The sequence below is a fragment of the Saccoglossus kowalevskii genome, chromosome 5 (genome assembly GCF_978046115.1).
Source record: "Saccoglossus kowalevskii chromosome 5, keSacKowa6.1, whole genome shotgun sequence".
In the NCBI taxonomy this organism is placed as follows: domain Eukaryota; kingdom Metazoa; phylum Hemichordata; class Enteropneusta; family Harrimaniidae; genus Saccoglossus; species Saccoglossus kowalevskii.
In genome coordinates, this window is record NC_140645.1 from 41,622,859 (window position 1) to 41,650,155 (window position 27,297).

Genomic DNA, 27,297 nt, shown 5'->3' on the forward strand with positions numbered 1-27,297 from the left:
TAAATGTTTGTTAATAGTAGTTACTAACAATTAAATAGTAGTAAATGTTTGTTAATAGTAGTTAATAACAATTAAATAGTAGTAAATATTTGTTAATAGTAGTTACTAACAATTAAATAGTAGTAAATGTTTGTTAATAGTAGTTAATAACAATTAAATAGTAGTAAATGTTTGTTAATAGTAGTTAATAACAATTAAATAGTAGTAAATGTTTGTTAATAGTAGTTAATAACAATTAAATAGTAGTAAATGTTTGTTAATATTAGTAAATAACAATTAAATAGTAGTAAATGTTTGTTAATAGTAGTTAATAAAATTAAATAGTAGTAAATGTTTGTTAATAGTAGTTAATAACAATTAAATAGTAGTAAATATTTGTTAATATTAGTTAATAACTATTAAATAGTAGTAAATGTTTGTTAATAGTAGTTAATAACAATTAAATAGTAGTAAATGTTTGTTAATAGTAGTTACTAACAATTAAATAGTAGTAAATGTTTGTTAATAGTAGTTAATAACAATTAAATAGTAGTAAATGTTTGTTAATAGTAGTTAATAACAATTAAATAGTAGTAAATGTTTGTTAATAGTAGTTAATAACAATTAAATAGTAGTAAATGTTTGTTAATAGTAGTTAATAACAATTAAATAGTAGTAAATGTTTGTTAATAGTAGTTAATAACAATTAAATAGTAGTAAATATTTGTTAATATTAGTTAATAACTATTACATAGTAGTAAATGTTTGTTAATATTAGTTAATAACAATTAAATAGTAGTAAATGTTTGTTAATAGTAGTTAATAACAATTAAATAGTAGTACATGTTTGTTAATAGTAGTTAAAAACAATTAAATAGTAGTACATGTTTGTTAATAGTAGTTAATAACAATTAAATAGTAGTACATGTTTGTTAATATTAGATAATAACTATTAAATAGTAGTAAATATTTGTTAATATTAGTTAATAACTATTAAATAGAGTAAATGTTTGTTAATAGTAGTTAATAACAATTAAATAGTAGTAAATGTTTGTTAATAGTAGTTAATAACAATTAAATAGTAGTACATGTTTGTTAATAGTAGTTAATAACAATTAAATAGTAGTAAATGTTTGTTAATAGTAGTTCATAACAATTAAATAGTAGTAAATGTTTGTTAATAGTAGTTAATAACAATTAAATAGTAGTAAATGTTTGTTAATAGTAGTTAATAACAATTAAATAGTAGTAAATGTTTGTTAATAGTAGTTAATAACAATTAAATAGTAGTAAATGTTTGTTAATAGTGTGTTCATTTGTATAATGTATTTATGTAATCTATCTTTGTTTTAAAGTTGTGAGAACATCGACAATGCTTGGGACTATGATGTAAAATATGTAATGCTTTGAATTCGCTCAAAATGGCCGCCGAGCTCATTTCGTTGTGAGCTATACAGCCGCGCGACTTATTTTTGTCCTTCAAATGGTCGTTTCTCTTCTGCTCTTCGCGTGCATAATGACCCCCAAGATGAAACTTTACAGATTCCCAGTAATTCGAAGCAAGGATATATCCTGTTAAACCATCGGACATTCTTGCAATCTGCGCATATTTTAGCCTGGAAACTTTCCTAATGTTTCGTGGGTCTTCTCCTCGAGGCGACCCAAGGACCCACTAAACAATAAGAAGCTAGATAATCTGACTATGCATATTTATACCATCAAATATTTCACACAATATTCCCAACTGAAGAGTGAAATGAGTGCCACTTTGTATCGCAGTGTGTTATCAAGTCTTTTTTTGTAAACATTTGTTGCAGATTATATGAGTCATTGTCGTTATGAATTTAAAGATTCAATATAAACGAAAACTTATTTGTTTTAAATATTATTGCTTGATATAGTATTCGTTTTATGGGAACTGTTGAAATACCAATACGCATTAACCTGACAAGGTCGCGTGAGTTGCGTCCTCCGCGGTGCTCCAACACAGTTAGTGAGGTCTGATGCCGTTCGGCTATGATACGCATATGCGGTAATTGTTACTGTACGTACCAAAATAACCAGTGCGCATGCGTATTTAGTAAATTTCATTGTGTCGCCAAACGATCGTTCAGCTGAGTGTAAGAACCTGTTCTGTTTATGACAAATCATAGTCAAGCACTATCGTTTCAATATATTTCCGAACAAATACTTTGTAACCATAACAACATTTTATTTTACGATAAATCAGATCAAGATGATATGTCAAATAAAATTATTCACATATGCTCGAAAATGTATCCATATTGCCTTTATGCACGTGATACAAGAGGCTACTTGAAGGTTTTGGAGTCACATGACTAGTCAGTCATCAGATTAATCAATAGTAGTTGTCCGAATAGCTGTCTACCAAACCACGCCACTCTCGAGATAAATGACATTTCTCACGTTACGTATAAAGCGGAAATGAACGGATTAGCCGGTCCTTAGAGGACGTTTCTGACATACCGCGGTGGTACGTTCTGTAGCTGTTCTAATAATCGCTAGTCTGTGCGTTTGCCACGCCCCAGCAGGTAACAGCATACTAGTTGTTGCTTTTTATTTTCATCATTTATTATTTTATTATTTTTTTATTACACTGCTTGTGTGTTGTTTACGGGGTTACCAAAATTGTCAAGTTTAGCACAATGTTGTCATTATTGTTGTATCAAACGTGCTAAATTTGACGTGGAAAGCACTGCAAACTTCTATGTTTGATACCAAGTAACCGCGACTATTGACTAGCTGTATATCTGTAACTAGTCTATTAACGTAAATTTTCAAAGAAGCATGTGTTGCATTCTGCTATACCATACCATAGATCTATACCATACCTACCATAGTATATTGTTCCCATGAATGAAGTTACATCGTATTATTGTAACTGTTACCAAATCTCGAGGCCCAATACTGACTACGTGACTACATTCTGATTGCGAGTGCACGTTGTATTAATTGTGCCAGTACGATAGAAACAAAAGCACTGGTATTTTCTGAAAAAGTTTGAGACCGTGCATCATCCGTAAACGTACCCTTACGTGATTCTATCGAGAAGTCGCGTATTTGACTACGGTAAATACATATCTGAATTGACTTGTTTTATTGTTTTTCTTTATAGAACAAAATAATAATGTGTTAAAAATGGTTAAATAACGCAATAAGGGAAAAAACATCGTATTGTTGTTTTTCGCGTCAGAATGTACTGTAAAATGACTAATTTTCACTGGTTTTAAATTTCGCTAATTTACCATTTCAGGCCTATTCAGTGGGTTTTAAATTCACGGTTTTATCATTTAGATAATGTGTTCTATGCTAAATTTTACATATTCACTGGGTTTTAATTTAGAGCATTTTCCAGTCAACGAAATAAGCAAAATTAAAACCCAGTGAATAATTTACCCCTTTACAGAAACGCAATTTCGTTCATTTGTTCGTTGTTGTATTAGCCTAAGATATGTGAAATGTATATTCCCCTGGAAGAATGCTTTGTTAGTGTGTTCTCTTCTAGACTCACAAAATAGAGTATGTTTATAAATTATTAATAACAAGAGATATTATACCGTGATGACGTGGATGTGGTGTTATCACCTGACCCACTAATAAATTGTTACGATGGTGTATTATATGCAGCGAAGATGGAATGTGGAAACAGTGGCGGATCCTGCAAAATGTATTGGGGCGGGGAGCAAGCGTCGCTTAACATTACGGAGCGTAAATTGCAGATAAACTATGCGTAATCCAGATAATATTATTCATCATGCGTTTGGGGAGGCATGGCCCCCCTGGCCCCCCTCTCTGGTTCCGCCACTGTGTGGAAATGTGTTGAAATTAATTAAAATGTGAAGAAGACTGGTCCGATGTATAGGTCTCGACTGTCTCCTGGGATTTCGTCCTCGATAATCGGTACAAATATGGGGTGATTTCAAGATGTTTCCCAAAACATGAACAGGTAGTAACAATCCCGCGGGAATCATTGAGTCGTTTCAATGTCTTAGAACAAACATGTGTACCTTATAATACAAATGCACATGTTTATGTGGAGGGGGGGGGGTCATTTACAATACGGATTTCTGGTGTGCGTATTAATAAGTCCAAGTACGTCAGAAAATTAAAGACTCATTTGATTCGTGAAGCTCACGGACACCTTCTCGTGATTAGAAAAAAAGACAGAAGAATGCAATTGTTTTTCAAGATTTCGCGTTTTCCAAATAAAATTCAAATTTACATGTCATGCAGTGATGTTGTAAATATATATTTAAAGGACGATTCAGATTTTAGAGTGGCTACGAACGAGACTTATTCAGACAAAAATACCACGCAATATTGAAATCCGTAAGTCGTGTATTGAATGTGTCGGTTCTAGGAATGAGGTCATGATAATCCATGCATACACAATGCTGTGTAAACTGTGTTGTTTATATGATTTTAAGTTCCTCTGCGCCACAATGTAAAACGACAGGTCACGTGGGACGCCATCAGCTTGTTTTTCTCTCATTATTCAGTAATAACCCATCCACTTTTTGTTTGTGTGTTTAATTATTTACTCCAACGCAAATAAAAAATGATATTCATTCATTACTGGCATCAATTAAGTTTTATTGTGTATAGTATAATAATTTATTTTACATCTCATCAAACTCAGAAGCCGAATATAATAGCGATAAGATAAAAATTGGATGAAAGACAGTAAAAAGTCCATGCAAATCTTGAACGGATATATTTACCGGAAGTATGTACTATACAGCCGTCATGCCTCAACCATTAAATATCCCGTCAATTCGTTCATAGTCTTTGAGTACAATATTGTCTGTACCAGGAAATAGATCGTATATTCTCCCACATAAATAACACATTGGTCACAATTGATCGCCTGATTGCCGATAAATATTGAACTTGGCTGATTCTGCATCTCAATACCACTTTATAGCGCTGCAGTCACCACGCAGCGTTCTAGTTCACAAGGGTCTCTGAATAAAGAGAATGAATACTTAAAGCGGGAGGGTCGTCACCTGCGCACGCGCGGGGATGATAGAGTCCCAAGCGATGATAACAACACACGCTAAAAACGCAAAGGCTTATGGGTAGACGCCTATGACACAACAATGACACGCTATGGCCATCTGACGCATGCGCAGATGACGACACCTTCGCTTTAAGTCGAAGGATATATATATAACAGAATTCTATCCGTCGAAGATAACAAAACTGTCGACAATTTCGTTCTCATAGTGCGTACTGCTATGATTACAAAGGTGCAAAAACAAGTTTTGTGACTCTCGCTCACAACGAGACCTCCGAGGTCAATTTGTCGAATAGAAATACTAGCTAAATCAGAATTGATATTATTAGTTACTACATTGTAGTCACCACTGCCCGAGAATATTGCTGTACCTTCAACACAAAGCACCATCTTACAGTGACTGGTACAATCAGGTAAATCATTTATATTCAGGACAATCATTAATGGGCCCTAAATGGAGCCCTGTGGAACACCACATGTAACTAATTGTGTAACCAAAATAGAACCATTAATTGAAATATATTGTTTTCCATTAAATAAATAAGATGTGAAACAATCAAATTTCAGATCCAAAACACTAAAACTACGCAATTCTTATCAATAACTATTTATGACTAACAGTGTCTAAGACCTTTCTCAAGTCAAAACACAAAAGCTTCTGTTAAACGACCCCTGTCCATATTCTCAAGAATATATTCAGTTTTGGAGCAAAAACACAACTGGACACAATGTACCCGTTTATTTTATGTCAAAAAGTTATAACATTGATCATAAACAACACTCTCCAATATGTTCATTGTAACAGACAAGATAGAAATAATGTATTAATTAGAAATAGTTTCTCCAACTTTAAACAAGTGGGGGGGGGGTAATGTATGAATGCTTCCATTCATCAGGAATAACACCTGTTTTCAAGGAAGGATTCAATATAATGACTAATGGCTGAGCAAAACATATGTGCAGCACATTTAACGGGTCTACTACTTAAACTATTATGTCCAGTAATTTTCCCTGTAGATAATTTACAAAGCTGCTCCTGAATATAATCAGAGCTAACATCAGTAACACAAAAGTAAAAACCATTCACGCTGTCATGCCAGTTTTTAAATGTTGCATTATCGCCTTCAAATCCCTCTGTCAAGGTAGACGTAACTGATATGAGGTAACCATTGAAAACATTGGCTACCAATATATAATTAGACTTCTATGGCGAAGATTGGTACATTTTTACGGCGGACGCCTCATTATAGATGAGAATTAGAGATTTTATGACGTCATAGTTTCACATTAGCGCACGATAATGTAAACCTCTATTAGCAAATGATTTCATTTCAAGGCAAAAATATAACTGAACTTCTTTAATTCCGTGGTGGTGATTTATTACACGAATAATAACCCTTTCTCATAACGTCACACTGGATTTGAAGAATGGCGCAATAAAATATTCGGCTTCGCATCACACTATTGAGCAAACTAGTGGTATGCTGTTTAAATAAATTAACGAGTGAATAAAACAAAACATTTTTATTTATAATGATTACAATTTAATTGCCGTATCACTAATGAACATTGCTGGGTTCGTTAGATAGTTATTCGCAGATACAATTTTTGTATGAATGTATCATTTGGGTGTATCTCCCTAACGAGTGTCGTCATGGTGATGAAGCCTTAAATGTATTCGTAGATCGCAGACAACATCATATTAGCCATATATAATCTACAAACAAAGCTAGGAAAATTATTACTACGCACCACTTGCATCCAAATAAGTAGGCTCTCCGACCGAGCATTATATTATAACACGCGTCGTGTCGCGCGCGTCCGTGTTCTATATCCATGTCTTGTTTATATGTCATTGATGCAAACACAGCCCCTCTCATACAACATCTAAGACCGGCGCACTGTGACGTCATTCTCTTCGTAGAGATGACATAGAGCTACATATGATAATGTATGCATATTCTCGTGAATAGATTGTAACTTATTTATATTATCGTCCTTCACCAATTTCAATTCAAAAGTTAATTGAAAAATAAAGACTATTTCAATCCTCAGGAAAAATCAAATTAAAAGTACTGTTTTAATAAAAATTTTAATATTGAAATTGTTTTGGGGAAAATGGGGCAGAATTCAAGTTGACGTTCTGGGCGAAACACCCCCGTTAATATGGAACGTCGCTGTTACACATGGCTGTACTAGTTCAAGATCTCGTTCGATCAACATTGTTATGGAATATATAGTTATGTGCATTGGAATTTTAAAACTTTAAAACTAGAATCTGCCACATTTGAAGATGTTGTACGTCGAGCACGAATTCGAAAAATCCACGTGAAGGAATCTTATTGTAATATCCCAGAATGCATTGCCTGTCTATTAACATTCTTAACGTCCCCAGACACTGAATTACTTATCGGTTTTCCAGCTCAATAGGTTTGTAATAATGAAAATTTGTGAGACTAGTTGATGGGATTGACTGTTCCCTGGTTAAATACATTTTTATTGTACCGAGGTCGTTATATGGCTGCGGAAATATTTTGCCATAGAGCTGACGATCGTGAACCAAGTATACGTCAAATGTGCATTTCAGGTTTATTCACCTCTGTATGTACCTACCATACATTGCTAATATATTGCACATATAAGACCATGTTCTTTCCAATAGTATGATGCGTCTTACTGTAGCATGATGCATTTTCAAATAACATGATGCATTTTCCTATAAATATGAATAATAATAATAATAATAATAATAATAATAATAATAATAATAATAATAATAATAATAATAATAATAATAATAATAATAATAATAATAATAATAATAATAATAATAATAATAATAATAATAATAATAATAATAAAACATAAGCTGAACAAACTTCTCTATATTAGGGTTAATAAATTATTTTCTAGGAATATACTTTTCCCTCAAGGACTGGTAGGAAGTACATATCAAAAGAAAATGATACTCGTTTTCTATGTTGCCATCATGACAACTGTGACATAACCTATTTTTGCGTGGAAGATTTACACGTCTTCCCTGTTCAATATTTAGAGTGTGGCTGGACACACGAAAAGAAGTTAGTGCTCATTTAAAAATAGGTTTCATTGGAATTAGTAGGTATTGTTCTAGGGAAAGTGCCTCCTTAAACAATTTGAAAGTATCAAGTCTACTAAGGCTGTTTATGTCTATATGCCATAGTTGAAATTCAATGTATTTACATTGTTTTCTGAACTCAGATAGAAATTTAGGTTCATTTCCAACTCCCTGAATATATTAAGTCTCAGCAAAACCGTAATTTAATAGGCTGTTCTTCAGTTCATTGACCCAGCAATCAATCCCTTTGGGCCAGATAGCATTGCTCTAGATAACATTGATGTACATATCTGTTTGTATCCATTTTTAATATTTTTATCCAATATTTTACCATTCTGGGTGACCTTAATGCACGTAAACTAAATCTCCCAAGCTCTCCCCGTACTGCAGCATTAGTTGTTGATATATTCTGTTTCAGGATATGTTTACAGAATTTGGTATGTACGCGTTCTATGTTCGGGGCTGGGTGGTAAATGAGCCCCATATTTTACCACCATAGCTAAGAATGGGCAGTATTTTGGAGTCAAACATTTTGAAACAGATTTGAACAGGGACGTCTCCATGGGCTTATGATGTATCATCCCATAGTATGGTGCATTTTCCTATAGTATAATGTATTTCCACCAATTAGACGAATCTTCCAAGAGAATGATGATGCATCACCAAATAGTATAATGCACCTTCCCACAGGCTAAACTAGTAAAGATATTATGCTAATTAAGCATTATATAGCTAATTCAATATCATGACAATATAACGCGTCTATAAAATACAACAATTACTCGTATACTAATATCACAAAACAGTTACTGTGAGAAACTACCTATCAAGACCTGAAACATATCTGGGTTTTGAGTACTTTCAAATATTTTTATTTTATTTTGTAAGTTAACACAAGTTGGATTCGAAACTTTGTTTGTTGACACTATTTTTTTAATTATAGGTGCGTACTTTAAATACGAGGAACTTGATTAATAAATGTCAATAATATTCCTAGATATTTTGAAATATCTATTTTTATTAATTTGCATATTTGTAATAGACAATTCTATTGAACTAAGCAATCTGCAGTTCCAAATGGGAAATCCATGATGTATAAATTATAACATAAATAAAACAGTATGGCAGAGTAGTAAAGTAAATGTATAAAGTATAATAGACACACGCACCCCGTTTATAACCAACTCATCGTCCAATGGTACTCTTGGGGAATTAATGTTGTTAATAAAATCAATATTTAATATCAGTGACGTAATTCTTCATGAAATCATCATCGCTGATAATTACCCTGTCACATTAGTTTAATAAATAAACGACGGTGACGCCCCTGCTATACTAGAATGAGTGATGAATACAGACGACACGGTATATTGCATAATGGTCAGTAAAATATGCATGGCCGGCAGGAAAATATTTTGGTTGGAGGGCTGTGTTCGTTCCGGCCGTCATACTGGATGACTGGGTTCCATGCGCATATACACCACCTGTGAATGTTTGTTTACTCTAACTTCGTACGCGATGCACGAGACAACCACCGTATATTAATGCATACAGAGATATGATAAATACGTGTATGTGTATCTCCAATGAGTTATCTCCAATACACATTTTCTATCAATCGCGCCCTCTAGTGACCGGGTGCTTCTTTAACGTAAATGGCACAAAGTTCGTTTAAACGTCGACGCTGTTCATTAGTGAAGATTACGTTTTGAATTATTGTTACTGTATTCTAGACGGCGAATGACAACCAAACACAGTGGTCGATTTGAACGAAATTGTCTTCATCCATATACTAGTACGCCCTTTTGACGTCACAAAAGTGCCCCGTCATTAGAAAGCGCGATTTATGAGATGATGTATTGTATTTATGCATACTTAATTAGGTCACATGACAGGGCACGCCTAAATCCTAACACCAAGACCATCATTATTTCAGGAGTTATTCCTATGTGGCCAGTTACTGTAGCATTTCCACTCATGTCACAATGAACACTTCATTGCCGTAGCATCATTGACCTCCCAACTCAAACAAGTGTAACGACGTGTGTTGTCGATGCCATGCTTATCCTACATATCCTACTTCAAAATGGATGTCCCTATAGATAACTGAACTGCTTTATAGTTGAACCTATAATATGGTAAATAAATTGATTACCGAAACTACTAATTACGTATAAATATAAATGAAATATCTGAACACATAGTAATTAAATATATATTTAAAAAAATGAAAAATAAACTAAGATCTCAATTCTCATCAAGTCAGGTGTTTGGAATTTCTCGATCGTACGTTCAGTAGACAAGCCACATTTTGTAAAATTGTATTTTATATCAGCGATAAATGTTTTATAATCTTTTTAATACTACAAAACATACATGCTTTCTGCTACGGTGATTATTGTTTTGTCTTATCTTGTTTTTGTACGTGTTTGACTGATGACACCCGACAGCTGAACTTATAAAGAACTTATTTAAAGTCTACACATATTGCTTAAACCTTTTGTTAATTACTAGTTCCGGTTGATTTACCAGCATTCATCTACAGGGAACACATATCCGAAATGCTTACTACCGTCGGGAATACACGGGGAACAAACTTCCGACATGCGCACTACAGTCAAAAGCACAATGCAACACTGATCATATTTTCACTCTGGCAGCATCTCGATGTTATAATCTTGAATATTCAATGTGATTAGTAGGAAGCTTCATTGCAGAAACATGATAGTTTTTCCAATAAGTTGAGGTGCCCTTTGGTACATTATATAAATTAAACTCCGTGTGGATCGTTTCATTAGGGCAAACAATTTGCAATTTGTATTTGCATGAGGATGTTTATCAGTAATTCCATGCCGTAAACGCTAAGAACATTAGAGGTATACTTACATTTTTATACAATGAAAAAGTATCCAAATCAAACAAAAACAAGATAATATAAAAATTTTAAACAGTAACACCTCAGGAGGTAAAAGTTCCAAAAACAAAGTCGATTCAACGACACCAATACTGGCAATACTTTTGAATAGTTGACCCAGATACTCTAATATGTCAGTCCGAAATAACAAGAATAAAACTAGTTGGTTTATCACTTCACGCATCATTACAAATCTATAGATAAATTATTTTGGTACATAAAACAGTTTTCAGCCAATCAATCAATCATGCTATCATCGGCCATTGATTCCAACCATCAATCAATCAATCAATTAACGAGAGAGAAAACTATTTTTTATCTATCTCATCACCTATCTTTTTACACTAATTAATAAATAATGAGACCATATTAACATCAACAAATGATGCAGTCTGTACGACTGGACTGTGACTGACAGCGTTAACAATTATAATTTTTATTTTTTCGTCATAATAATGAAAAGGTAAATCCGAGTGCTGTTGCAGTGAAGCATTTATTATAAAAAAGAAAATAAAGAGAATAAAAAAAGCAAGTGCAGAACAATACAGCAATGACCGAATAAACTACATCAACATTTGTGTCCACTTTGCACCAACATCTGTTTACACAACTCGAATACTCTTCTAATAATTACATTTATGGCCAAAAAAACTCTTTGATCGTTATTATTATAATATTTAAATTTATTCTAGTTGTAATTCTTCATCACATAGGTCATACTTTAAATGTACGATAAAAGTGATGTTTTGCATAACACACATGCAATTGGTTGAACCCTATCCAATATCATTAATATGTTATATCAATCCATGAGCTTCATTGATAGTACATTATTACGGTGGGTTACAAAACCATGTTTGATGCTATGTTCTTGCAAACAAGACCCATTCAATAAATTAGGTTTGAACGCAGTTTACACTTGTGCGTTTGAACATTGCGTAATTGGGGCGATACTATTTATTATGTTCGAACATCGCAAATACATTTGTTGGTCTCTTGTTGGGCATTGTGTTATTGTACGCTCAAACTTCGGGGCTCGAACGTTGCACCAACACGTTTGTGCTTGAGTAATCCACAGATATGCATATAGCTTGTGTGTTTGTGCGTGCCTCGGATCAAGGCGATTGTTTTACTGATAACACGTAATAATATGCATTATCAAATGCTATATAGCTTAACTATCATAATATTCTCCTTCACAGACAAATGTAATGACCTAACTGATGTTATCCCTGTAAGTAATTGCGTGATTACATCATCGACTATGCCAGATAAGTCATGTAGATGGGAAATAATCGCCACTGACGGTGAAAAGCTTGTCCTACGGTTTAGTGAGATTGGCTTACTAGTAAATGATGTTCTAAAAGTTTACTCTGGTGAAAAACCTCCAGATGATGAGACGAATGAACAAGAGAGGATTGATAGAGGTGACACGAATAAGGATATCATAATCCGCGACAAGAAAGCTTGGATCGTCTTTAAATCGTATGGATTAAACTCTGGGTTTAAGGTACATATCCAGGCAAGTAAGTATGTGTTACTTATGTCTACAATCAGCTTCTGTGTACTACGGTTTACACTAACATACATGTATCGCGATAGGGATTCACTCTATCAATGTTTGGTCATATGTTGGCAACATGGAAAACACAGTAACGGAATATCCATGACAAATTGGCGAACACATCTTAGTGAGGGAAATTTTGGTTTTCATGTTTGATGTATAATTACCATCATCGCATTACATCACAAGAGAATATATCGAATACCGTGATAATCTGACCAAATTAAGGTAGCATCGTTTTTTCTCTATTTTTTTGGTTTTTAATACACATAACAAAATTACATGCATATGTTATATAACTTGTACGTTTTTTATTAAGAGTAAGTAATTTTAAATTTGAATATCTTGTATTCCACTTCTAAGGTAATAATTTTTGCAACAACAACCCTTGTGAAAATGGCGGTACATGCATAGATGAGGCATTTAGTTACCGATGTGACTGCCGTGCAACTTTTGGTGGAGATAACTGTGAGATAGGTAAGTCTGACGAGTATAGAATAGTGTGAACAATGAATAATCTATCAAATGTTTTTTTACAATGACTACTAAATCCCAATGAGCTCGTCACAATTTTAATTTAAGAAATCACTAATTATCAATGACCCCAAGATTTGACCATTGCATCATACTTGTATTTGTCTCGTACATCATGGCAGTCCCGTGTAATAAAGCGGTGTAATAATTTCCTTTATCTCTACAATGTGTAAACTAATGGTAATCAGTTACGCAAATGAGCCAGAACGCTCTACAAACTTGAATACGTGCATTCTAATTACGATCACTTCAATCTTCAGAAGCTGTGGTACGGACAGGATATCAGGTTCGTGACCCTACCCTAATGTGAAGTAGTTTTCAATTTTTCATCGCCAAAAAATGATTATACCCATTTATTAAATTTGACTTTGTAGGGTCACTCAATTAAATATTTTCTATCTACAACTTTAATCATAGAGGACTTACTTTGTTAAATTTCCAATAATATAAAAATGTCCATTATGATTACAATTTCTAGAACTAATACAGTGTTAATTTCTCTAAATCACGTTGTATACGTCATACCATATAGGACAGGACGCAACAGCTGTACCGATTTGAAACATATCGTGCTGATGTATTTACTCATAATTACTTGCAGAACAATGAATAACTTTATATAACTTGCCTCTTTATAGGTCGTTGTGGCAAAACGGGAATCACTTTACCTGCTGGTAGTTCGGTGAATATTTCCTCACCAGATTATCCTAACAACTACACCAAAGATGAAGATTGTTTGTGGAATGTCCACAGTCCCGATGGATCCGCCATCTTTTTCCGTTTTTTCGACTTCGAGACAGAAAGAGATTTTGACAAGGTGGAGATTGGATATGGCACTAGACATACAGACGAAACTAAAACCAATAACTACTCTGGGTTGATTAATTCGAAAAAGTACAGCGTCATCGATGACTCGAATATTTGGATTAAATTTACGTCAGATTCTGGTAATAGTAGAAGAGGGTTTATTCTTGGCGTTACAGCAGGTGAGGTTTCCATTCAGACCGAAGCCAATCTTTTGGGTTTTAATTAATGGATATGTGAAACCGGTTGTTATGGACATTAATTTCGGGAATAATTATGTATTTTGGGGTTAAAAAGTTATTTTACAAATGCAAAAAATGTTTATGAGAGGTTGCCAATGACACAAAAAGCCATCCGGATTGATTCCGGATCCGGTTGCCATGGAGATGAAATATTGGCAGGAATTCTTCACCATTGTCACATTGTATAATTCGTAGATTGAATAAGCTATACAATATCTTTTTAATTTGATCGCACATGTTTACGTTCTACGCAAAAAGACTGGTTGGCAAAAATATAGTTCGTTTGTTTTTGCTTTCAGATATCGACAATTGTTTGTCAATTCCTTGTCAAAATGGAGGTACATGTAGTAATCAAATGTTCAAGTTCACGTGTGACTGTCCCATTGGTTACGAAGGAGTATCATGTCAATACGGTAAGGGTATACAGTGAAAGGCACAACACTAAGGCTTTGCTTATGAACGTATTCATATAAATCTGCAAAAGCCCACCGTCAGCTTTCATTCAAGTTTAAATATTCAACAGAGATTGGCTAAACATTGTCTACGCTCACATTGTACGCACATGTCTTCGCGTGGCATAGCAACGGGAACGCCCACATACTCAAAATTAAGTTATTGCTGATTGGATAATGTTGAACTATTTCATTAATATGAACTAGAACTTAAACGCTGAAGTCACAATGTCGAATTGATCAATTTTATTTATAAAATGTATATTTATAACACGTTGATAACGATCATAGTGTTATGCCCTTTATTGTTAAGACAGACATACAGACAGACAAGCCGGTAGCCAGGACGGCTCTCTGTTGGTTCTTACGATTCTTACTTACATTAGACAGACTTCGGGAAATTACTTTATGTACTTTCTGGGTAGTCTTGAAGATTTGTAAGAATTGAACCCCGAGAATAAGTAAAGTTGAATGCTTCACATACATTGTTTTACTTGAATGTTGAAATATTCAGTCGATCGAAAATTTGGTAATGCGTAGTGTCGACGCAATGGTATCGACACTCAAAAAAGAATTAGGCTAAGACTCAAGCAAACCGGAATGAGATATGTCCGAAATCTGTACTCAAAGAATTACCTTGTACAAAGCCACGGCCACAAATTCAGGTTTTGGGGCATTTTTTTCATTTGTTTCCACCTAACTACAGGTGTGATCTGCCTGGCAAGTTTGAACAAAATCGAACAACGAAAAAAACACAGAAAAGTTAAAAAGCTGATCCTGACGAACATGTTACCCCAACCTTCCGGATCAACGTTTTTTGCAACGAAGAGTGGTAAAGTACAATAGCAACTTCGAGCACTCACTCAGGAAGAGTAGAATGAGATATATCTGCGATTTTGACTTCAAGGTCTATAGGAGGGGATACACATGGCGCAAAAATATGGCATCTATAGTGCAGGTGTGGCTCGTATGTGTTTAAACGTAATCGGCCAAGCCAAAAAGGAAAAGAGTTAATACGAGTTAATACGTACATGTCTTCTTTTGAGTACGTGAGCGTTCTGCAGTTGTTATGTCCATTAAAGTATAGGCACGCACTATGAGGGCAAAGTTGAGCTCTTAACCGATCACTTTCAAATATTTGAATTTTCTGACGTCCGCTATAACGTCACCCAATTATTTGTTTATAGATCAGTGTGGCAAAGACACAATTGATGTGTATCTTGGGAAAAAACCGTACACGCTGACATCGCCAAATTACCCCGATCTCTCGTGCGTCTGGAAGATACGCGCTAATACCGGAACAGAACTAGTGGTGACCATTGTTAAAAACAATATGGCCATGACGATTGGTTCAGGTGATGACCCGGATGATACTAGTAGTATCGAGAAATATGAAGATTCTACAAATCAGATAACTATTTCAAACACCAATATGTGGATTAGTTTTACTACCAGTAGTTTTGGAAGTAGTGGATTAAGTGGTTTCAAAATAGAAGTTATAGCAGGTACAGTTATACTTTATTCCAAAACTCACAAAATTCTCTCGAAAATCCCCCAAAATTATAAATTTAATTATCGTTGAACAGAGATTTCTGTTTTTGTATGAAAACTGTCGAACACAGTAACGCTGTTTCAAATATTAATACAGGAACTTGGGCGTTCACGGTCTTATGGTTGTTTTTAGTGTTTGTCGTTTTTTATATGTATACAGGTTTGGCTTCACGTTGACAAAATTTCGGAGCTCTATCACAAGTGGAACATACTATAAAAAATACTCAAATACATGTAATCCACATAGCTCGCCGATTTAAAAATCGTTTTGTCGAATCCAGGGTGTTGCTGCTCAAAAACAAGTTTATTTTTAAAAAGTTTGTACTCCCCACTTGGAGTACGTAAAAGTAAACGGCTACTGTTTGGAACAAAGAAACCTTCCCAGTAAACGGTAAATTGTTTAGAATACCGTTATACACCTTAACCTGTTCTATGTGTTCTACTCACTTTATCGACAGTATTTATCAGTAGCGCCCAAGTACGTGGTTGGAATGTGTCCATTCTATTAATATCTTTTACACATTCTATTTTTACTCTGCTTAAAACATATTTGATCTCATTCATTCGTCATTACATACTATGCGTCTCTAATAGGAAACGCTGTCACCGTGACAACAGTCACAACCTAGTGCTGATTAGTAAGCGTTGTTTTGTATCAGACTTTCGCGTGCCGGTCCGCAAAAATACTAGTAGTAAATGAATGACGTCACAATGTGACGGTCTATAAATAGTAAAATGTGCTGTATTTTCTATATAGATGTAGACGCCTGTGTTTCCAATCCCTGTCTCAATGGTGGTATATGTAATAACGACCCGTTAGTCTATCGATGTGCGTGTGGAGTGGCGTTTGATGGTAGGAATTGTGAAATAGGTAAGTATCACGTTCTCATCGATAGGAAACATTTGTTGTCGATATGCATTTATTTTCAAGTGATGTGTGTACGAAACAACACAAACGTCAAAGTTAACTTTTTTTAATTTTTCACTTATTTCTTTTTCAAAAAATAAGATCATGAAATGCAACGTAATTTCAGACCCACACCTACCGTGACTGTATTAATATTCACTCGATTTTCGTTCATAAGTAAAATCAACTAAAGAAGTTAAAATCCAAGTAAACATGCAAATTATCAATAGAACTCGTTATTTCACATTGTTTATAACCGTCGACCAGACGCTTCCTACGTTTTTTGGCGAGGATTTGTCTTCGCTCTTCATTAACAAAATATACAATCTATTGAATAAGTAAAGACAACACTACAGGCAGCGCAGATGTTGTGAGAGGGTGGTGTAAGGGAGTCGCTGTTAAATGTGAACGTAGACGTCGTGAATTGTGGAATATCCCGGGGTAGATCTTACCTTCTGCAGACGGTTTTGCCTAACTATCAATACATTATATTGTATCCACAAGCATCATGGTCTATCGCTAAATCACCATTGTGTATCATCCATGCAGCATAATGTATCTGCAATGCATTATTGGATACTATCAATATATTATAAAGCACTTATTATGTATTTCCGATGCGTTATGATGCATTATTATGTTCTGCGATCTCTACAGATCGGTGCGGGGAAAGAAATCTGGTAGTTGGGTTTAAAACGAGCGCCACTATACAGTCGCCGAACTATTCTGACAGACTGAACTATGGTTCCAATGAAGACTGTGCCTGGCGTGTTCACGCCGCTGAGGGCGCGGAAATCGTGCTGGTTATTCGAGATTTCCGCACAGAAGAGAAAATCGACACGTTGAGAATTGGTTCGGGGACTGTGGTTGATGCAAAACAAAAAGGGACTCCTTTCAGTGGTAATCTGAAAATACGGGAAATTGTAGTACCAAATAAAGATGCATGGATGCGGTTTGAGAGTGATGATGTTGACAACTATCCTGGGTTTTGGATAGAAGCAGTGGCTGGTAAGTTTATATCGCAAAGCATTTCTGTACATCTAAGTACGTTACTATAAACTACAAATCTGGGGATACAATACTTGACATCAAATCTTTGGAAGCATCAAGCACTCTTTTGACACGGAATACACTATCATATAAAGAGGGTGGGCAAGGGGGGTAGCTGATACAGTTTTACGGGAAATAAAAAGGGCTTTTTACAATTTACAAAGAAAAAAAAGACGTTTTTACAGTTTACAGTGATAAAAAATGGAACATTGAATGGTCCGAAGAGCTCTCCGACTCAAATTCTCCGCCATTGCTGCGCCGCGTGTAGAGACGCATGCGCATCTTACCCTCGTAATGCTCTTCATTCGGTTAGAGGGCCTTTTACGTCTTGACATTCAATTTTGCAGTGAATTGTGTCATCTAGTCGTTTTACAGTTTCTAAAATGTAATTTCCCTGGATTATTCTTTACGATTTTATTATTTGGATGTAAATTCTTGTGCGTACCGAGAAAATGACACATTTTTACAGTGTACGAAAAAATATTTGATTGATTACGTTGTACGTCTAGCCTGTGATTACAGAATTACGGAATTTATTTTTTCAATTTACGTTGTACGAACCAAAAAATATTGCAATTACATTGAACGAAAATAACCTCCCCCCCCCTCTATAAATTGCACTCACTAATGACTGTGACGTTGAAGTGACGTAAAAGGGTGAGTGCAAAATTTAGCATTGTGTTTGTATGTGTAGTCGTTCGTCGTCAAGGATATAGTCAAGTCTCCCGATTAGAGATCAAAACAATACCAACGCTTTGAACGGCCTTCGTGTTACCCATTTACGTGATAGAATTGTTTCATTACTTGAGGGCGCGATTATAAAAATGGTTTATTGCCTGACATAATGCTATCATATATTGTGATCGTTTCTTTCAGAATTCAGCGAAAAAAATGGGGTCAATGAACAACAACGTCATATAAGCGCCCTGTCACTAGAGGGCGCGATTTATAGTAATGACGTATTTTACTTACATCGTTGTCATGCATTGTAGCATAGACCCTGTTAGAGGGTCTATGATTGTAGTTAGGTTTTTCCATCATACCAAATATATTAAAATTTAACCACGGTGATCATTTTCAGAATAAAATAAAAAGGATTATGTTCCTGTTTTCGCTTTGATGTTGCTCAATACTTGTATTACGCAGGGCTCAATTTCACATGCCTCTGAACTGAACAGAAACACTATGTCACTTCTTCATCCATACAGATGTGAACAACTGCTCTTCAAATCCTTGCCTAAATGGTGGCAAGTGTACAAATCTATTATTAGACTACGAGTGTGAATGTCAGGCCTCGTATGGAGGAAGAACATGTGAGATAGGTAATATATGGGGGGGGCATGGAGATAGATGCCACTGAACAAAACCAATTTAGGTCGATATACTTATTTGCTTGCTAAACAAAACAGCGGTGAGCGAGTGGTTTACGTGCTGTAACAATTAAGTGACAATGATTTAAGTCGTGTGTATCACGACTGTCGCGAATTGGGAAGTTTCTTCTGTCACATTGTTACTGTGAATATTCGTAGTAAATTTGTTGCATATTTGAGAGTTGTGGTTATGACATGTAATAACGAATATTATAGAACGACCGTTGGCAAATTCAAACATCTGTGTTATAAAAAAAAATATTAATGTAATTTTCTCTAACTAACGGTGTGATGAAAATGTATACCGAGGACTAAACGCAGAAACCCTTACCATTATTTTATTCGGGAAAATAGCTAAAAAAATCTCAAAAGGTCGTAATTTTGCGTAATGACCATTGAGTAATGTCTATCGTTTTTTTCCGTGTGCTAATATAATAACAATTATACGTAGCGGATCGGGAAGTTTGCGTCTTGTGCCTGTTACACAAATAGTGTCGATTTCATTTTCTTTTGTCACCATGGTTACATAGTTCAGGGGAGCAGTGAACCGGGAACAATAGTATTTGAGTCGCAAAACAGATCATGCGGTTCTTTCAGCAAGACCTCGGCTAACATTTGCATTTAGGTTTATTAATTTTTACGTACTATTATATTGAGTATATTGTCATAATTTATTTTCGGTTAAATTTTTTTTTAATGATTCTAATAAGGTGATATGACGAAAATACAAAAATAGATGAGTTTATTTTGCATGCAGGATGACTGCCGCAATTAAATATTTTTTTATTTGCCATATAAATATACATGGGTACTGTGTTGTTTTCTCTAGCTCGATGCGGACCTGGGGATATACTGCTAACCCTCGGTAGTAAGGCCAACATAACATCACCAAACTTTCCAAACGACTATGACAAAAACGAAGAATGTACGTGGATCTTTGAAGCTGTCGACGGCACTGAGATTGTTTTTGAATTTATTGTACTGGAGACACAGCAAATCTTTGACACGATCACCATCGGATCCGGAAAAGACACATTCAGAGACAAATTATTCACTTTCAGTGGTGACCGTGACCGTTATGATACACCGTACGTTGTTAACGATAGATACGCATGGGTTTCGTTCGAAAGTGACATGTATATACACAGTAGAGGATTCGTTATTCAAGTTTCAGCGGGTATGTATAAATAATAGTATTCATCATCATTTACTGATTTTATTTCAAGTGTCATGTCAGTTTATATATAAGTTATAAATCTACAAAATTAGTGGAAAATATGCAGATTATATGGGAAAAAGTGAAACATGGCCCTTTGAACATAAAAAACGTCAAATGGTCATTTGTTTGGATAATGATAGGAGTTGTAGAGCAACATTTGCGTTGAGAGGAGAAAATTAATATTTTCAAGATATAAACGTCATTTCTCCAAATTGGCACTATGCCTACAAGCACTTGTACGAGCTTAAACTCAAACTAGCTGGCGTGAAGTGTGCGTTATTGTTTGCGCACAACGCAAATACTTTTTGCGCTTCGACTCAGAGAGTCTGCATTGTGTGTAGAAGTAGGCGATCGAAAGCAAGATACTTATATTGTACAGATTATATGGAACAAATTCCCTTTAAAACCTTGTGAATAAGCTTCTTCCAGTCACTCAATCACTGTTATGATATGATATATATTAGCACTTTGTTATTTGTATATTTTGCGTCTACAATGTTTTAGCATATTTAATTTGTTTCATGGGAATGTACACAAGGCTTTATTTGGGTAATTTGTGCTAACAAATGTTTATTATATGTCACTTATAGATATTGATGCCTGTATTTCGAGTCCATGCCAAAATGACGGAACGTGTACAAATGTACCTTTTGGCTTTACTTGCCACTGCGCTGGCAACTACACAGGAGACAGATGCGAAATTGGTAAGTGAAAATAGTATCTAGACATCGCGCTGAATAGTTACCTTCCCGGGTCATTTCATGCCACTTTATCGAATGGTGCTTGCTTAATAATCATACAAATCGAACACATTCATGAATAAGGTATCACATAGTCTATTGTGACGTCATTGGAAATTGCGTCCTGTGGCATATATAAAATACTTTGTTACGCAACTCTCAAAATTCTGATGACGTTGTTCTATTATCTCGCAGGACAGTGTGGAGTATTACGATACGACTTGGGCGGAGGAAACACGGCTAACATCAGCTCGCCTCTATATCCGTACTCTTATGAGCGTGATACGACCTGTAACTGGACAGTTAATGCCGTTGATGGCGTCGGCGTGTCTATAACCGTTCTAGAGATCAATATTGCCGACGACCAGCTGACGTTTGCCGGTGGCAGTAAGATAAATCGCGTATTTACCAGTGGAAACACTCACCAAGAAACCTATGAAATACAGGGATCCGATATTAGCATCGTATTTGAGAGCAATGCTACTCTCGAAGGCTCTGGTTTCTACTTGAAAGTCATTGGAGGTATGCAGCACATTTGAAGCTGGTTAATAACATTGTTACTCTTTGGCTGTATTTTATACATGTTGTCTGTCCAACATTTTTGGATAGCCATGCCAATCGTATTGAAATATTTAAGTTATCTAAATCATAGACATGGATTCCCCGAGAAGAATTTATCTTAGTGAGACTGTAATCACAAATCACTTTTGTGCATTTGTTCGTAACTGTCTATACCGAATGTACAGTCAGCATAAGCGTGCTTCGTCCATCAGCCAGACACAGGCATTTGCTGCACGTCCCGTACAGACGAGTAGATTATATTAGTCATTCAATCAGTCTTGTTAACCTTTGATGATTTTAATTTATCTTTTTCAGATGGCAATGACTGTGCATCGAATCCATGTCAACATGGCGGTACATGCACAGACGGATTGTTTCGATATGTATGCACGTGTCTGCGTGCATATAGGGGAGTAAACTGTGAAATTGGTGAGTGGCCATTCAATATTTTTTTGTAATCTCTGATGTACGAATGTCCATTGTGAACGTAAAAAAATACATCATGATAACTCGTAATGATAACGCGAGATATCGTATTAATTACACGAGAGCTATACTGTCTATGCCTCTAATACTTTTTTGAAGATTGAACAATAGTTCTCCCGAACGAATTCGCTGGCTACAGAATTGACCTTGTATGTGTGAATACGGGCACACGAAGTAACAGACGTTCCTAGTTGCATTCTGGGAGATAAAACATTATTATGATATTATTGGTTTTTACCCGTAGACTGCTGCGGTGAACGAAACATAAGGCTTTTCAGTGGCGATTCGGCCATCATTGAATCATTCAATTTCCCAAACAACTATCTGGACGACACGGAATGTATATGGGAAATAAAAGCCTTGGACGAGGCTAGTCTGCAGTTTTGGTTCCTTACATTTTCCACGGAGATTGAGAGAGATGTGGTTGCCCTTCAATTTGGTTCACAGCAACGGATACTGACCTTATATGGCAACTACACAAATTTAAAGATGACGCTTCCTTATCGCGAAGCCCTACTCATATTCACGACTGATTCCAAGAACACCGATGTAGGATTTCAGGTTCTAGTGAAAGCAAGTGAGTATAGGCGGAACTATTATCAAGCGGGGGTAACAGTTATAATTTACTTGTGGCATTGTGTTTGCCATAGTGTTGTATATTCCGGAGCTAAGTCTCAAATGAGTTAAAATAACAAAAAAATGCACATCCCTCTACGAAGAAAATAGAATACATGTTGAAATAGGGGGCGCCCTATCCCTATTGTCTTTTTACCTTGCCCGTACCATCAAAGATGGAAGGGAAAGGTATATTAAGAGAAAGATTTTTGTCCGTCGTAAATGTTATTGTGTGCGTAATAACTTTATTAATTCTATTCCAAACTTCACCAAACTTGGTCAACTTATTCATCAGTCTTCCCTGAATTTGAACAACAGATGTCTTATATGAAAATATCATGCAAAAATTGATTGAGTAAATCTGATAAAATAGTTTGACTGTTTCTACTTGAGTGGTCACTGGTGATACACATCAAAGGTCACTGATCTCAGTGGAAATATGCATTGTTGTATGTGTTCAATGAAGCAAATGATTTATCTTGTAATAATATCCTTGGTAATGTATCTCAGAATCCCATACTGGGTTTCAAAACCAACTCATGGAGAGATTGCACAGTCTGATACACATTTGCAAACCTACCAATAAAATCTTTATAGAAAACAAGATGTCGGAAAATCAATATAAGCACTCCTATGAACTGGGTGCCAAACTTTGATCAAGATCTGAAGCTAATAGAAAATCTGTTTAGTTCAAAATTATCAAATCAAAAACAATACATATAAAATATATATAAAGCATCCACATTTTGAAAAGAAAATTGTACTAAAATATATGTATTCTGTATTTGACAAACAGTTCATTCGACAAATGAAAACTCACAGGAATTTGTTTCAGCTATTGGAACAGAATGATAGAGCTTTTATAATACTAATTTGAAAACGCACTTCAAAAACAAAGATTGCAGTGTTTGAAGATGTAGGTTCTCAGGAGGCAACAGTACTGTTGACTTCTCTCTCCACTGGACACCAACTAACTATTTAAGTTGATTTGCATACAAAGCAGAGCTTGTAACATGATAGTTATTCATAAAGGTTTTTTTTTTACTTTTCATATAATACAGTAGTTACACAATGAATATAATAAGGCAGTTCATATTTGTCTCAGTGAATCATTAATTTTGACATACATCTGTATAAAATACTTGGACAAAAGCCAGCTAAGATTTTCTGTTATCTTGCATGTTTCATCAATCTATTCACGTCTAAATGCAGCACTTTTTTCTGAGATGAGACATTTGTTTTAATACTAAATTACTTTGAATAAAGCTGGAAATTATGTCCCTTAAAATAATTTTAAGTTTTTTTACGATATTTACATCTATCAAGGACATTCAGTAGACTGATTCCCCACTGTTGGTTCAACCCCAAAACTTGTTTGTATTCAAAATTAATTATGACAATACATATTCATATTGAAACAAACTATGATAAAGGGAATAATATTATATAACAAAGCGCAATGTCACCAGAGTTTAATTATGTTTATGAAACGATCTCAGTTCACAGATTTATTGTTCCTGTCCAGATACATTCTGCTGCTACCCACGTGATAATTGCAAAGTACTAACCAAAGTATAAAGATAGGTTTGAATTTGCCATTAAATTAAATAAACGTAACTGTAATTTTCGGTCATGAGCTAAGTTCCAGATTAGTGTCTACACCCACCCCGCCCTGAATATGTTCTCATAATTGCCACTTTCGTTTCCGTTGTTCTGGATTTAATAACAGTGTAGTTTATTTTGAGCTGTTATTCAAAAAGGATAAAAAAAATGACAACCGAACTACTATTCGAACAAAAAATAGGTCCATGTAAATGGCACATTTGTGCATTGATGATATACTAGTATGTAAATTATGGAAATTGTATCGTATAGGAGAAACCCCATTGTAGACTTTTGATGATTAATATTTTGATTTTAATTGAAGCGGTGAGTCGTCATCTACGCATGTGTCAGCTAGCCATAGCGTGTCATTGTTTACAAACAAGCGACTACCCATGAGCCTTTGCGTTCTTAGCGTGTGATGTTATCATCGCTTGGGACTCAATTACCGCGCGTGCGATTGTTTTTTTCAAAATATAAAACGAATCCAAAGACTATCATGAAACTTTATTGGGTAAGTCTTAGGCATTGGCGTATATTGGCTTACGTATGAAACTCCTTTGAAAGTACAAACCCTTGTTACACTGACACATTTCTGAAATGAATGCACGAAGGCGTTTCACAGTGTCCTAGATGTGTTATGTCACGTGATCACAGTCACGTAGCCACGCGTTGCAATACAAGCATAAATCATCACGAAAACCCTGCGTTTATTATTAACTGTTGTTACCTATTTTAAATTATTCATAAACTAATCAACTCAAGTGCCGCTAGCTATATGAATACAACTGACATCACATCTTCATATATTCATAAGATAAAAAAGGTGTTAATGTATACAGCAATAATGAGATGAAGTCACGTGATCTGGGTGGTTGAACATAATACTCTTGAGTTTGTAAGAGTGTGCTCATTAATTTGTTTTTGCTACATTTTTTTATAAAAAAAATTGAAAATTAAATTTATAACTGGCTATTCAGCAATCGAATTTCATAATAAAAAGGCATTTTGTAGTTATAATGTGCACATTTATTGATATTATGAAACCATTTATTTTCGCTGGCATTCAATTTCACTATTTTGAGCATATTCACTGGGTTTAAAGTTCACGAATCTGGCAAGGAAACAATAGTTATTTTTCATGTCAACGTCGATTTATGGAGCATTGCAATTGTCACATCGTGTCCTGTTCGACGCTGGGATTATGTGACCGATGTTGGTTAATAACACTGACTGTCTCATACTTGAGGCATAATAATATATTGTATTTACTCCACCTAGTTCCATCACTTGAGAGTAGCGCACTGAGATATGGCGTCTACAACACTCGTGCATTTAATTGGTACGGAGCAGCATCTCAGTGCAACGTCACAGGTGGTAGGCTAGCCACATTATCCAATCAAACGAATAGTGCATATATTAACGAGGTGTTACAAACGAAACAGCTAACGGACACGCAGTTCTGGTTTGATGCATGCCAAAGAGCGACTAAAACTGGTCCGTACCAGACGAGTTATGGACAGAAATTATCTTGGATTAATTGGGATGAAGATGAACCAAACGAACTGAGTATTATAAACACGTGTCTGAGTCTATCGTAAGTAGTTAGATAAATACATTATAATATTGTTATTATAAACGGTTAGTAAGAACGTTTACGTGTCCTTCATATGTACTAGTACATTATGAAGCAGGTAATATATGAATTAAGAAAACGCAAAAACTTTAATATTTCCAACTAGTAGAAATACGTTAAAACACTTTATAAAATACACAATTAGGTCTGCCAGAACAAAGTACAGTGATTCTGTTCTTCGAGGGAATTAACAATTTCTATACAACGTTTTTGACTCATTATTTGACATTTCCATAGAGCCACTGAAGATGATGAAGTGAAAATAAAGGCAAACGATAAGTCAACTGAACAGTACTTCATATGTGAAAATGACGGTAACCACATTTATATATGTATCAACGCAATGAAATTGACGTGGCTGATCACCTCAGCCAAATTGAATTCCTTTACCGAATATATAAAATATATTTTTGATGCACTCACTCGTGACAATTTTTTTTTATTTTGCACAAGTAAATTATAATTACAATAATAAAAAATAATAATAATATTATTACTTAGGATAATAACTGGTTATGTATATTTCGTATCTTCATTAGTATCCACTCTTGTTCAGATAAACTTATCATCTTTCTACTGACCAGTGAGATTAAGCATGTAGGGGTTATATTTGATATTATATTCTATATTACACATCTTGCTCTATTCCAGGGCTAACAAACGTTGCATACAGGAAAGACGCATGGCTAATCCAAAACAAAGAATATATATCTGATCCAGACATCGTTGACGGAATCATGGAATGCCCTAACAAAATGACGACCGAAGACAGTAGTACAGCTGGCAGATCTTGGAGAGTAAATCTTGGGAGCACTTTCCAAATTGTTGGCGTTAAATTACACTTGAGATCGTCTTCTTCATTTGATTGTGAGTCACATAATATACATTGCAACTAACTACTAGTAAAATTAATTTATGTATTAATCCTCTTACAAT

At 34.9% G+C, this 27,297-nt stretch overlaps 1 protein-coding gene across 1 annotated transcript in view; it reads left to right on the top strand.

The window, feature by feature from the left end:
- The first annotated feature begins 12,292 nt into the window (after nucleotides 1-12,292).
- LOC146746147 (uncharacterized) overlaps nucleotides 12,293-27,297 on the top strand; it is a 37,068-nt gene continuing 22,063 nt past the window's right edge. The window contains exons 1-16 of the mRNA XM_085499015.1: nucleotides 12,293-12,554; nucleotides 12,956-13,069; nucleotides 13,765-14,112; nucleotides 14,472-14,585; nucleotides 15,812-16,129; nucleotides 16,933-17,046; nucleotides 17,740-18,090; nucleotides 19,341-19,454; nucleotides 20,332-20,679; nucleotides 21,312-21,425; nucleotides 21,657-21,983; nucleotides 22,338-22,451; nucleotides 22,753-23,085; nucleotides 26,007-26,322; nucleotides 26,599-26,675; nucleotides 27,013-27,228. Coding sequence (XP_085355141.1) covers nucleotides 12,293-12,554; nucleotides 12,956-13,069; nucleotides 13,765-14,112; nucleotides 14,472-14,585; nucleotides 15,812-16,129; nucleotides 16,933-17,046; nucleotides 17,740-18,090; nucleotides 19,341-19,454; nucleotides 20,332-20,679; nucleotides 21,312-21,425; nucleotides 21,657-21,983; nucleotides 22,338-22,451; nucleotides 22,753-23,085; nucleotides 26,007-26,322; nucleotides 26,599-26,675; nucleotides 27,013-27,228 — 3,580 coding nt within the window. The remainder of the gene's footprint in view (nucleotides 12,555-12,955; nucleotides 13,070-13,764; nucleotides 14,113-14,471; nucleotides 14,586-15,811; nucleotides 16,130-16,932; nucleotides 17,047-17,739; nucleotides 18,091-19,340; nucleotides 19,455-20,331; nucleotides 20,680-21,311; nucleotides 21,426-21,656; nucleotides 21,984-22,337; nucleotides 22,452-22,752; nucleotides 23,086-26,006; nucleotides 26,323-26,598; nucleotides 26,676-27,012; nucleotides 27,229-27,297) is intronic.